Source organism: Saccoglossus kowalevskii, chromosome 3 (assembly GCF_978046115.1).
Source record: "Saccoglossus kowalevskii chromosome 3, keSacKowa6.1, whole genome shotgun sequence".
Lineage (NCBI taxonomy): Eukaryota > Metazoa > Hemichordata > Enteropneusta > Harrimaniidae > Saccoglossus > Saccoglossus kowalevskii.
The window spans coordinates 29931173-29946488 of record NC_140643.1 but is presented as its reverse complement, the minus strand read 5'-3'; the positions used below and the strand labels follow the sequence as shown (position 1 = coordinate 29946488).

Below are 15316 nucleotides of genomic sequence, written 5' to 3'. Positions count from 1 at the left end.
AACAAATTATCTTGTTAAAAACTGCTTCCTTGTTTGAAAAGCAATTTAGCATATAGTATCTCTGTTGATAGCTCTACAAAGTTACTAAAGTAGATTATCGAAAAATGGCTTCCTTTGGCAGCCATCTTGGATTTAGTAAAAGAGAAAAAGTTCTATAACTCATGAACTATTTGTCCTTGCATTAAGTTTATCATATTCCTGTGAAATCAAATCCATATGTTGTGTAGTTTGTCTATCTTTCATTCTAGACATGAAACGTTCGTCAAATAATCACATCGAGCAAGTGCAATTTGCCATGAGCCACGCAGGCTCGAAACCCGTCATCGCTGCTATGCAGCTATATTTAGGGTTTCGAGCCCTATGGGTCGAAACCCTATTGTAATTGCTTTGCTTATTATTATTTTTCCGCCGTTTTTTGTAACCACTGTAACTTGAAAAATAATGCTGCGATTGATTTGCTATTTTGCATGCTGATAAAGGGCCATGAGTTGTGGTTCATACCCCAAAACCAGCCATGTAGGTCACATGACCTGGCCGCCATCTTGGGTAGAACACAAACCGGAAGTGCTCAATTGCACCACTTTCTGAGGGTCTAGGAACTTCCGGTTTTTTTGTGTGGCATCATTAGCTCATGTCTAGCAAATATCAGCAATAAAATCATTAGCGGTCATGTGACCTTGGCCGCCATATTGGATTTTCCGAAAATTGACAAAAAACTTTTAAAATCTTCTTCTCAAAAATGGCTCATTCATGTGATTATACATTTGCTTTGCAGCACCTATGGTCATAGCTCTACAAAGTGACTGAAGCAGATTTTTGAAAAATGGCTTCCTTTGGCAGCCATCTTGGATTTAATAAAAAGTGAAAGTACGCTATAACTCATGAACAATTTGCCAGATTTAAACCAAAGTTGGCATACAACATCCCTTCAATAAGATGATTATGTGTTCATAAAAATATTTCCCATGATTCAAGTGGTTTTGGCGGCCATATTGAATTTATCAAAAAATTGCAAAAAACCTCAAAAAATTATTTTCTTAAAAACTGCTTGTTTGTTTGACAATCAATTTAGCATATAGTATCTCTGTTGATAGCTCTACAAAGTTACTGAAGCAGATTTTTGAAAAATGGCTTTCTTTGGCAGCCATCTTGGATTTAGTGAAAAGTGAAATTATGCTATAACTTATGAACAATTTGCCAGATTTAAACAAAACTTGGCATACAACATCCGTTCAATAAGATGATTATGTGTTCATGAAAATATTTCCCATGATTCAAGTGGTTTTGGCGGCCATGTTGAATTTATCACAAAAATGCCAAAAAACTCAAAAAATTATCTTCTTAAAAACTGCTTGCTTGTTTGAAAAACAATTCGGCATATAGTATCTCTGTTGATAGCTTCACAAAGTGACTGAAGCAGATTTTTGAAAAATGGCTTCCTTTGGCAGCCATCTTGGATTTAGTCAAAAGTGAAAGTACGCTATAACTCATGAACAATTTGCCAGATTTAAACCAAAGTTGGCATACAACATCCCTTCAATAAGATGATTATGTGTTCATAAAAATATTTCCCATGATTCAAGTGGTTTTGGCGGCCATATTGAATTTATCAAAAAATTGCAAAAAACCTCAAAAAATTATCTTCTTAAAAACTGCTTGTTTGTTTGACAATCAATTTAGCATATAGTATCTCTGTTGATAGCTCTACAAAGTTCCTGTAGCAGATTTTCGAAAAATGGCTTCTTTTGGCAGCCATCTTGGATTTAGTAAAAAGTGAAAGTACAGTATAACTTATGAACGATTTGCCAGATTTAAACAAACCTTGGCATACAACATCCGCTCAATGAGATGATTATGTGTTCATGGAAATATTTCCCATGATTCAAGTGGTTTTGGCGGCCATGTTGAATTTATCACAAAAATTCAAAAAACCTCAAAAAACCTCAAAAAATTATCTTGTTAAAAACTACTTCCTTGTTTGAAAAGCAATTCAGAATATAGTATCTCTGTCGATAGCTCTACAAAGTTACTAAAGCAGATTTTCGAAAAATGGCTTCCTTTGGCAGCCATCTTGGATTAAGTAAAAAGTGAAAGCACGCTATAACTTGTGCACGATTTGCCAGATTTAAACAAAACTTGGCATACAACATCCGCTCAATGAGATGATTATGTGTTCATGGAAATATTTCCCATGATTCAAGTGGTTTTGGCGGCCATGTTGAATTTATCACAAAAATTCTAAAAACCTCAAAGAAATATCTTGTTAAAAACTGCTTGCTTGTTTGAAAAGCAATTTAGCATATAGTATCTCTGTTGATAGCTCTACAAAGTTACTGAAGTAGATTTTTAAAAATGGCTTCCTTTGGCAGCCATCTTGGATTTAGTAAAAGAGAAAAAGTTCTATAACTCATGAACTATTTGTCCTTGTTTAAGTTTATCATATTTCTGTGAAATCAAATCCATATGTTGTGTAGTTTGTCTGCTATCTTGCATTCTAGACATGAAACGTTCGTCAAATAATCACATCGAGCAAGTGCAATTTGTCATGAGCCACGCAGGCTCGAAACCCGTCATCGCTGCTATGCAGCTATATTTATTATTAGGGTTTCGAGCCCTATGGGGCGAAACCCTATTGTAATTGCTTTGATTATTAGGCTTTCAAGTCCCTTCAGGCTTGAAAGCCTATTGTTTTTGTTATGTTTATTATTATTATTATTATTATTATTATTATTATTAGGGTTTCGAGCCCATTTGGTCGAAACCCTTTTGTAATTGTTCCGTTTATTATTATTATTATTATTATTATTATTATTATTCTTCCGCCTAAATTTTTGGTCACGCTTTATGTCAACACCGTTGGACCGATCAGTTTCATACTTGCCACAATGGTAAAGCTGTATGAGATCTGGTGCATATCCTAAGTTCAGACACATAGGTCACATGACCAGGCCGCCATCTTGGATTAAAGGCGAAATTTTCAATGCCGAATTGCGCACCTTTCTGAGGGTCTGAGTGCTCCAATTTTTTTATGATAGTAGCAGTGGGACAAGGGCTACAAATTTCATCAAAAAAAACTTTAGCGGTCACGTGACTTTTTTTTTTAGAATTTTTTGAAATTTTGTTTTGCATCTCATTTGCATAATTTTCGGCAAATCAACTAACCCTGAATAACTTTGAAAGATCATATGACATAGTATTTAATTCCAAAATATGGAAGTCCAGGCGAAAAGCCGTTTTTTATAAGAAGATTTTAGAATGTTTTTTTCATATTTTTTTGTTCTTTTATATGGTCACGTGACCTCATTTTATAGACATAATTGCAATATCTCAAGCACTGTTACAGATAGGAACATGCAACCAGTGCAATATTGAAGTGATGGTACATGAAATTCTACTAACAAACAAGATGACCATATATGGTCATGTGATCTCATTAAATATGCATAAATGTAATATATCAAGCACTGTTACAGATAGGGACATGTAACCTGTGCAATATCGAAGCTATAAGACACGAGATGTGACTAACTAATGTGATGACCATATATGGTCATGTGACTTCATCAAATATGCATAAATGTAATAACTCAAGCACAGTTACAGACGGGAACATGCAACCTGTGCAAAATCGAAGCTGTGGGACATGAGATGTGAGTAACTAATGTGATGACCGTATATGGTCATGTGACGTCATTAAATATGCATAATTGTAATATCTCAAGCAGAATAACAGATAGAGACATGCAACCTATGCAATATCGAAGCTATGAGACAAGAGATGTGGCTAACTAATGTGATGACCATATATGGTCATGTAATTTCATCAAATATGCATAAATGTAATAACTCAAGCACTGTTACAGATAGGAACATGCAACCAGTGCAATATTGAAGCTATTGCACAACAGAAGTGACTAACACATCCGATGACCATATATGGTCATGTGACCTCATCAAATATGCATAAATGTTATATCTCAAGCACTGTTACAGATAGGAACATGCAACCAGTGCAATATTGAAGCTATTGCACAACAGAAGTCACTAACATATCTGATGACCATATATGGTCATGTGACCTCATCAAATAAGCATAAATGTAATAACTCAAGCACTATTACAGACGGGACCATGCAACCTGTGCAATATCGAATCTATGGAACAAGAGATGTGACTAACTAATGTGATGACCATATATGGTCATGTGACTTCATTAAATATGCATAATTGAATTATCTCAAGCACTGTTACAGATAGAAACATGCAACCTGTGCAAAATCGAAGCTATGGGACATGAGATGTGAGTAACTAATGTGATGACCGTATATGGTCATGTGCCGTCATTAAATATGCATAATTGTAATATGTCAAGCAGAATCACAGATAGAGACATGCAACCTATGCAATATCGAAGCTATGTGACAAGAGATATGACTAACTAATGTGATGACCATATATGGTCATGTAACTTCATCAAATATGCATAAATGTTATATCTCAAGCACTGTTACATATAGGAAAATGCAACCAGTGCAATATTGAAACTATTGCACAACAGAAGTGACTAACATATCCGATGACCATATATGGTCATGTGACATCATTAAATATGCATGATTGTAATATCTTAAGCACTGTTACAGACAGGAACATGCAACATGTTTAGTATGAAGGCCATGCAATTTCCTTTAATATATTATTGTCGATGATGCTGATTTTGGAACGCTGCTAATAAGTCAGTGGGCTCGAAACCCGACATTGCTGCAACGCAGCTATATTTATTATTATTATTATTATTATTCTTCCGCCAAGTTCAAACGACTTCTTCTCTGAAACGGCTGGACCGTTTTGCCTGAAAATTTGTATATACCTTCTACATGTCATGCCATTAAAAGTGACTGAAACAGATTTTCGATTAGTCACGTGGTTCGGCCGCCATCTTGGAACTCATTAAATATGCATGTCTCTTGTATCTCAAAAACTATTGCATGTACAAACATGGAACTAATGGTATATTGAAGGCAACGGACAAGAGAATTGGCCAAAATATTCGTTGACCATATATGGTCATAGAACTCATTTAATATGCATGTCTCTAATATCTCAAGCGCTATTCCATGTACAAACATGGAACAAACACTATATTGAAGACAATTGAAAAGAGAATTGGCCAACATATCCGTTGACCATATAAGGTCATATACCTCATTAAATATGCATACCTATAATATCTCAGGCACTATTTCACATACAGACATGGAACCATTGCTATATTGAAGGCTTTGGACAAGAGAAATTGTCAACATCTTCAATGACCATATATGGTCATATAACTCATTAAATATGCATGTCTCCAATATCTCAAGCACTAATGCATATATAAACATGGTACCAATGCTATTTTGAAGGCACTGGGAAAGGAAATTGGCCAACATATCCGTTGACCATATATGGTCATAGAACTCATTTAATATGCATGTCTCTAATATTGCAAGCAGTATTGAAGTTAGAGACATGGAAATAGCGCTATAATGAAGGCATTGGGCCAGAACGTCATGTAAGCTACACTTATATACATTGCACAAATCAAATCTTCAAACTTTTTTTTCCAAATTTAATGGTGTTATGGCCCTTTTTTCTTGAAAGCCGTTAATAGCTGCTCTGCAGCTATATTTAGGGTTTCGAGCCCTATGGGGCGAAACCCTTTTGTAATTGCTATGTTTATTATTATTATTATTCTTATTATTTTTCCACCGTTTTTTAAAGCACTGTAACTTGAAAAATAATGCTGCAATTCATTTGCTATTTTCCATGTTCATAAAGGGCCATGAGTTGTGGTGCATATCCAAAAACCAGCCATGTAGGTCACATGACCTGGCCGCCATCTTAGGTAGAACGCAAACCGGAAGTGCTCAATTGCACCACTTTCTGAGGGTCTAGGAACTTCCGGTTTTTTTGTGTGGCATCATTGGCTCATGTCTAGCAAATATCAGCAATAAAATCTTTAGCGGTCATGTGACCTTGGCCGCCATATTGGATTTTGTGAAAATTGACAAAAAAATTTTAAAATCTTCTTCTCAAAAATGGCTCGTTCATGTGATTAGACATTTGCTTTGCAGCACCTATGGCCATAGCTCTACAAAGTGACTGAAGCAGATTTTTGAAAAATGGCTTCCTTTGGCAGCCATCTTGGATTTAGTAAAAAGTGAAAGTACGCTATAACTCATGAACAATTTGCCAGATTTAAACCAAAGTTGGCATACAACATCCCTTTGATAAGATGATTATATGTTCATAAAAATATTTCCCATGATTCAAGTGGTTTTGGCGGCCATATTGAATTTATCAAAAAATGCAAAAAACCTCAAAAAATTATCTTCTTAGAAACTGCTTGCTTGGTTGACAATCAATTTAGCATATAGTATCTCTGTTGATAGCTCTACAAAGGTACTGAAGCAGATTTTAGAAAAATGGCTTCCTTTGGCAGCCATCTTGGATTTAGTGAAAAGTGAAATTACGCTATAAATTATGAACAATTTTCCAGATTTCGAAAAAACTTGGCATACAACATCCACTCAATGAGATGATTATGTGTTCATAAAAATATTTCCCATGACTCAAGTCGTTTTGGCGGCCATCTTGAATTTATCACAAAAATGCCAAAAACCTCAAGAAATTATTATCTTAAAAACTGCTTGCTTGTTTGACAATCTATTTAGCATATAGTATCTCTGTTGATAGCTCTACAAAGTTACTGAAGCCGATTTTCGAAAAATGGCTTCCTGTGGCAGCCATCTTGGATTTAGTAAAAAAGTGAAAGTACGCTATAACTTATGAACGATTTGCCAGATTTAAACAAAACTTGGCATACAACATCCGCTCAATGAGATGATTATGTGTTCATGAAAATATTTCCCATGATTCAAGTGGTTTTGGCGGCCATGTTGAATTTATCACAAAAATTCAAAAAACCTAAAAAAATTATCTTGTTAAAAACTGCATCCTTGTTTGAAAAGCAATTTAGCATATAGTATCTCTGTTGATAGCTCTACAAAGTTACTAAAGTAGATTATCGAAAAATGGCTTCCTTTGCCAGCCATCTTGGATTTAGTAAAAGAGAAAAAGTTCTATAACTCATGAACGATTTGTCCTTGCATTAAGTTTATCATATTCCTGTGAAATCAAATCCATATGTTGTGTAGTTTGTCTGCTATCTTTCATTCTAGACATGAAACATTCGTCAAATAATCACATCGAGCAAGTGCAATTTGCCATGAGCCACGCAGGCTCGAAACCCGTCATCGCTGCTATGCAGCTATATTTATTATTATTATTATTCTTCCGCCAAGTTCAAACGACTTCTTCTCTGAAACGGCTGGACCGTTTTGCCTGAAAATTTGTATATACCTTCTACATGTCATGCCATTAAAAGTGACTGAAACAGATTTTCGATTAGTCACGTGGTTCGGCCGCCATCTTGGAACTCATTAAATATGCATGTCTCTTGTATCTCAAAAACTATTGCATGTACAAACATGGAACTAATGGTATATTGAAGGCAACGGACAAGAGAATTGGCCAAAATATTCGTTGACCATATATGGTCATAGAACTCATTTAATATGCATGTCTCTAATATCTCAAGCGCTATTCCATGTACAAACATGGAACAAACACTATATTGAAGACAATTGAAAAGAGAATTGGCCAACATATCCGTTGACCATATAAGGTCATATACCTCATTAAATATGCATACCTATAATATCTCAGGCACTATTTCACATACAGACATGGAACCATTGCTATATTGAAGGCTTTGGACAAGAGAAATTGTCAACATCTTCAATGACCATATATGGTCATATAACTCATTAAATATGCATGTCTCCAATATCTCAAGCACTAATGCATATATAAACATGGTACCAATGCTATTTTGAAGGCACTGGGAAAGGAAATTGGCCAACATATCCGTTGACCATATATGGTCATAGAACTCATTTAATATGCATGTCTCTAATATTGCAAGCAGTATTGAAGTTAGAGACATGGAAATAGCGCTATAATGAAGGCATTGGGCCAGAACGTCATGTAAGCTACACTTATATACATTGCACAAATCAAATCTTCAAACTTTTTTTTCCAAATTTAATGGTGTTATGGCCCTTTTTTCTTGAAAGCCGTTAATAGCTGCTCTGCAGCTATATTTATTATTATTATTATTATTATTATTTTTCCGCCGTTTTTTGTAACCGCTGTAACTTGAAAAATAATGCTGCGATTGATTTGCTATTTTGCATGCTGATAAAGGGCAATGAGTTGTGGTTCATATCCCAAAACCAGCTATGTAGATCACATGACCTGGCCGCCATCTTAGGTAGAACACAAACCGGAAGTGCTCAATTGCACCACTTTCTGAGGGTCTAGGAACTTCCGGTTTTTTTGTGTGGCATCATTGGCTCATGTCTAGCAAATATCAGCAATAAAATCTTTAGCGGTCATGTGATCTTGGCCGCCATATTGGATTTTCCGAAAATTGACAAAAAACTTTTAAAATCTTCTTCTCAAAAATGGCTCATTCATGTGATTATACATTTGCTTTGCAGCACCTATGGCCATAGCTCTACAAAGTGACTGAAGCAGATTTTTGAAAAATGGCTTTCTTTGGCAGCCATCTTGGATTTAGTGAAAAGTGAAATTACGCTATAACTTATGAACAATTTGCCAGATTTAAACAAAACTTGGCATACAACATCCGTTCAATAAGATGATTATGTGTTCATGAAAATATTTCCCATGATTCAAGTGGTTTTGGCGGCCATTTTGAATTTATCACAAAAATGCCAAAAAACTCAAAAAATTATCTTCTTAAAAACTTCTTGCTTGTTTGAAAAACAATTCGGCATATAGTATCTCTGTTGATAGCTTCACAAAGTGACTGAAGCAGATTTTTGAAAAATGGCTTCCTTTGGCAGCCATCTTGGATTTAGTAAAAAGTGAAAGTACGCTATAACTCATGAACAATTTGCCAGATTTAAACAAAACTTGGCATACAACATCAGTTCAATAAGATGATTATGTGTTCATAAAAATATTTCCCATGATTCAAGTGGTTTTGGCGGCCATATTGAATTTATCAAAAAATTGCAAAAAACCTCAAAAAATTATCTTCTTAAAAACTGCTTGTTTGTTTGACAATCAATTTAGCATATAGTATCTCTGTTGATAGCTCTACAAAGTTACTGTAGAAGATTTTCGAAAAATGGCTTCTTTTGGCAGCCATCTTGGATTTAGTAAAAAGTGAAAGTACTCTATAACTTATGAACCATTTGCCAGATTTAAACAAAACTTGGCATACAACATCCGCTCAATGAGATGATTATGTGTTCATGGAAATATTTCCCATGATTCAAGTGGTTTTGGCGGCCATGTTGAATTTATCACAAAAATTCAAAAAACCTCAAAAAATTATCTTGTTAAAAACTGCTTCCTTGTTTGAAAAGCAATTCAGCATATAGTATCTCTGTCGATAGCTCTACAAAGTTACTGAAGCAGATTTTCGAAAAATGGCTTCCTTTGGCAGCCATCTTGGATTTAGTAAAAAGTGAAAGCACGCTATAACTTATGAACAATTTGCCAGATTTAAACTAAACTTGGCATACAACATCCGCTCAATGAGCTGATTATGTGTTCATGGAAATATTTCCCATGATTCAAGTGGTTTTGGCGGCCATGTTGAATTTATCACAAAAATTCAAAAAACCTCAAAAAAATATCTTGTTAAAAACTGCTTGCTTGTTTGAAAAGCAATTTAGCTTATAGTATCTCTGTTGATAGCTCTACAAAGTTACTGAAGTAGATTTTTAAAAATGGCTTCCTTTGGCAGCCATCTTGGATTTAGTAAAAGAGAAAAAGTTCTATAACTCATGAACTATTTGTCCTTGCATTAAGTTTATCATATTCCTGTGAAATCAAATCCATATGTTGTGTAGTTTGTCTGCTATCTTGCATTCTAGACATGAAACGTTCGTCAAATAATCACATCGAGCAAGTGCAATTTGTCATGAGCCACGCAGGCTCGAAACCCGTCATCGCTGCTATGCAGCTATATTTATTCTTATTATTTTTCCACCGTTTTTTAAAGCACTGTAACTTGAAAAATAATGCTGCAATTCAATTGCTATTTGCCATGTTCATAAAGGGCCATGAGTTGTGGTGCATATCCAAAAACCAGCCATGTAGGTCACATGACCTGGCCGCCATCTTAGGTAGAACGCAAACCGGAAGTGCTCAATTGCACCACTTTCTGAGGGTCTAGGAACTTCCGGTTTTTTTGTGTGGCATCATTGGCTCATGTCTAGCAAACATCAGCAATAAAATCTTTAGCGGTCATGTGACCTTGGCCGCCATATTGGATTTTGTGAAAATTGACAAAAAATTTTTAAAATCTTCTACTTAAAAATGGCTTCTTCATGTGATGAGAAATTTGCTTTGAAGCACCTACGGCCATAGCTCTACAAAGCTACTGAAGCAGATTTTTGAAAAATGGCTTCCTTTGGCAGCCATATTGGATTTAGTCAAAAGTGAAAGTACGCTATAACTCATGAACAATTTGCCAGATTGAAACCAAAGTTGGCATAGAACATCTGTTCAATAAGATGATTATGTGTACATGAAAATATTTCCCATGATCCAAGTGGTTTTGGCGGCCATCTTGAATTTATCACAGAAATGCAAAAAACCTCAAAAAATTATCTCCTTAAAAACTGCTTGCTTGTTTGACAATCAATTTAGCATATAGTATCTCCGTTTATAGCTCTACAAAGTTACTGAAGCAGATTTTCGAAAAAATGGCTTCCTTTGGCAGCCATCTTGGATTTAGTAAAAAGTGAAATTACGCTATAACTCATGAACAATTTGCCAGATTGTCACCAAAGTTAGCATACAACATCCCTTCAATAAGATGATTATGTGTTCATAAAAATATTTCCCATGATTCAAGTGGTTTTGGCGGCCATCTTGAATTTATCAAAAAAATGCAAAAAACGTAAAAAAATTATCTTCTTAAAAACTGCTTGCTTGTTTGACAAACAATTTAGCATATAATATCTCTGTTGATAGCTCTACAAAGTTGCTCAAGCAGATTTTTGAAAAATGGCTTCCTTTGGCAGCCATCTTGGATTTAGTAAAAAGTGAAATTACACTATATCTCATGAACAATTTTCCAGATTCAAACCAAACTTGGCATACATCATCCGTTCAAGACGATGGTTATGTGTTCATGAAAATATTTCCCATGATTCAAGTGGTTTTGGCGGCCATCTTGAATTTATCACAAAAATGCAAATTTCCTCAAAAAAAATCATCTTTATTATGAATGACAATGAACAGATGACTATAAATTGTTATGTCTGCTGATTCCAGTGTGGTTCATAATAGCAAAATACCAGAAGACTTGTTGAGAAAATTGCATTCTAGACATGAGACGTTCGTCAAAAAATCACATCAAGCAAGTGCATTTTGCCATGAGCCACGCAGGCTCGAAACCCGTCATCGCTGCTATGCAGCTATATTTCAATTTAATATTACAAATGTTCATTCCACCAGCAGTGGACATACAGTTTTTAGTGACTCTTGGGGCTCAATCTAATGTTTTTACTGCTGAAACTGTATGTCCTTCTGTATGTTATTTACTGAAGGATTATAAAAACATTGGAACAAAACTAAATGAATGTTTTGTGTCAGGAAAGCCATTAGAAGAACATAATATATACTTTAATTTTGATCATCTTTTCAGATGTACCTTCTTCTCCATTTAATGTAAGAGTTGACAATGCTGATGATATTATCCTCGATATATACTGGTCCAAGCCGGATGCTAAAAACTCTCCCATTGAAAAATATATCATCAAATATTCTACTGACTTTGATAGCTATAATAATTGGCAAGTCCAGATGGAAGTTGATGACCCAGACCAAACATCTGCCACAATGAATCTGTCGCCTTGGGTTAAATACCAGTTCCACGTGATTGCTGTGAATGGCATTGGTCCATCAATGCCAAGTGAAAACATAGGGGTTTATACAACCAATCCTGCTCCTCCAGATGCCAACCCTTCCAATTTCAAGGGAGCTGGTACCAAACCAACCAACATGATCATTAGTTGGGATGTAAGTATTGCTCGTCTAGCTTAATTTATTTATTAATTTTGACTGATGTGGTAGTATATTTCATATGTCCGTATCTAAAAACGGCATTTGTTTTTAGCTCCGCTGTCGACTTTGTCGAGCGGAGCTTATCATATGAGTGATTGTCCGTCGTCGTCGTCCGGTGTCCGGCTTTGATACTTGGTGTATATGTACCTTGGATAGACCTCTCTCAGATTTGTTCATTTTGTAATGATATCTTCAATTCTCTAATTTTGGTGAATATTTTTGTCATTTTTGGTAAAAAGTGATATTTTTGACTTCTTGTTAAAAACCGCAAGTCCAATTGCTTTGATATTACATATATAGGTACTACATGTGGTCCTCTCTCAGATTTGTTCATTTCATTATGATATCTTTAATTCTCTAATTTTAGTGAATATTTTTTTAATTTTTGGTAAAAAGTGATACTTTTGACTTCTTGTTGAAAACCGCAAGTCTGATTGCTTTTATATTGCATATATAGGTACTACCGTAAAATTCCTTTTTGAGGCCGCGGCTTTAATTAAAATTCATTTTTTCAATGGACGAATTTAGATGCGTGAAGTCTTGGTACGGCTTTAATTAGAGCATTCACTTCGGTAACAGTGGGAATTTTTTTCAGAAAACAAAGGCCAGAAGGGATAATGATATGCTAATGAGATGCACGACACTCGATTGCAACTTTGTTGCGATTCTAAGGCACTTTTGAATTTTTACACACAGACAAACTTATACACAAACGAAATTTCACACTGTATAACATACTGCACAATAAATAATATCTACAAATAGATTTGTATGCATTTGCAGATTACGGTACTGTATACAACAATCTCTTGAATAGACTAATTCGTTAGCACCGGTCACTCTTTTAGTAACCGTGCAGACAGCCGTCAGACACAGTCGATTGCGGCATGTTCGACTTCCGGCAGAGTGACAGTACATTGCATGTTTAATCTAGACATCGGGGAAATTAAAATAAAAAAAGTCAATAAAAAAACAATGATAACGAAAAAAATACTCAGTATATTATTTAATGTAATATATATTTATTTTCTTATTTTTGATAACGAAAAGTATATTCTAAAAGAAGTCAAAACAAAAACGAATGCATTCTTAGTAGCAAATGATCACGGTAACGGTCATGCTGCGTTTCACACAAGTGAATAACTTACTTGTTTTCGAAGTGTTACAATTGCTGATTATTAATCAGTAGTGATTACAATAATGTACCAAAACTTAAATTCGTTGAATTGTTGTGAAAATTCAACTTAGTTTCACCGCAAGCGAATGATTTTGATCACATATAAATGTTCAATCCGCTACGATATCCGCCATGTTAGTTCAAACATCTTTAGTGACTTTAAACTGTTATGTTGACCTGATAGGTCAAGTCGCTAATTAACCAATCGAAACGCTGGATGGTGGCAACGTGATTAAATTACCATAGCCCTTTTAAATATGTTAATGTAGTTCAGCGACCTCAAGGTAAACGAAACACGGAAGAGATTTACCGTTGTTGTAGTGCGATCGTTTGGCTTTGGTTTTGATGGGAAAACGGCATGATTTTTTTTTAAATCAAGAAATTAGTTGTTTTCGAAAGATAAGCTGAGCATTGAAGAAGAATTTAACACTTTTGAAGATAATAACAGCTCATTGTCGAAACGCAGTTTACCCAGTCGCGTTACCCACAATAAACCTGTACTCTGGAATAAGCGTAAATGACTACGGAAAACCTTAATTAGACTCTAATTTAAGCGTCAGGAATCATTGAAATGTTCGAAAAATTATGCCTTAATTTAAAATTAAATGGTATATCTTTTTCTGAAATATGTGGTGGCTGTTTGGTTTGTGAAAGTTTGGGGTGCGGCTTATATTGCAGACTTTTCTCTGGGATCAAAACTTGGAAATTTCAACATGAAACAATGTCTCAAGTTAGGGTGCGGCTTCTATTAAAGCTGCGGCCTCAAAAAGTAATTTTACGGTACATGTGGACCTCTTTCAGATTTGTTAATTTCGTGGTGATATCTTCAATTATCTAATTTTGATAATTATTTTTAGTGAAAAGTGATATTTTTGAATCCTGTTGCTTTGATACTATGCATATTGTTCATTTTCTAATGATATCTTCTGTTCTTTAATTGCGATGTGCATTGCTAACAGCGGAGCTATCTCAGCTGACTGGCTGCTTGTCATAGACTGCAAAAGTGCATTCATGTGCATCTAGAATAAAGAAATGGTTGATAGTGTAGTATGGAGTAGATCAGGAGTAGACTGTTACAGGAAAATTACAGCTGGTAGTAACGGTACTCTATGGCACAGGAATGCAATATAGTGTCCATTATAGTCTGAAATATTTCAAAGAACGATGTTTTTGAAAATGAACTGGTGATGATTTCATATTTTTTGTCCTCTTGTCATCAAAGATGACAGAGTGGAGCTTTTCGTATAGCTGATTGTCTGTCAACAATTGCTTGGTATGGTAGGTACTTTGGTTGGACTTTTGTAAGATTTGTTCATTTTGTGACGATGTCTTCAATTCACAATTTTTTGGTGAATATTGGTAAAAAAAATGTGCTCTTATTGACTCCTTGAAAACTACTGGTTCAATAGCTTGTATATAGGTATCATGGGTTGACCTCCACGAGATTTTTAACAAGATGACAATTGATATCGCCATGGCAACAATCAACTAAACGTTTGTGTTATGGCAATTAGTATCTTATCATACAGAACAATATCATCCTTGTTTTAAGGAAGACACTCTACAAAGACAGTTGTTTCTGAATTTGGGACATCTATCAATTATAAATTTTCATGTCTGTTGTAGCCCATGGGACCGGAGAAACAGAATGCACCAGGATTCAAATACCTTCTTCGTTACAAACACCAAGATGCTACAGAGTGGACACCCGTGATCGAAATTCCCGACTGGACAGTTAGCCAGTATACTGTTGAACCTACTGAAACATTCCAAGCGTACGATATTACTATTCAGACGGCGAATGAGGAAGGAAGTGGTCCTGCACCAATTGCAACTGTTGGCTTTTCTGGCGAAGATGGTATGTTTTGCTAGTTCATTAAAATAGAAGTACCAAGTGTAGTGTTAAGAATAAAACAAATT

The 15316-nt window shown here is 35.1% G+C and overlaps 1 protein-coding gene across 2 annotated transcripts in view; it reads left to right on the top strand.

Annotated features, from left to right (window-relative positions):
- Nucleotides 1-15316, top strand: part of LOC100313687 (neuronal cell adhesion molecule) — an 81395-nt gene that overhangs the window by 47797 nt on the left and 18282 nt on the right. For both annotated transcript variants that reach the window (XM_085497017.1, XM_085497019.1), the window contains 2 exons: nt 11801-12174; nt 15023-15254. In XM_085497017.1, the coding sequence (XP_085353143.1) occupies nt 11801-12174; nt 15023-15254 (606 nt within the window). The remainder of the gene's footprint in view (nt 1-11800; nt 12175-15022; nt 15255-15316) is intronic.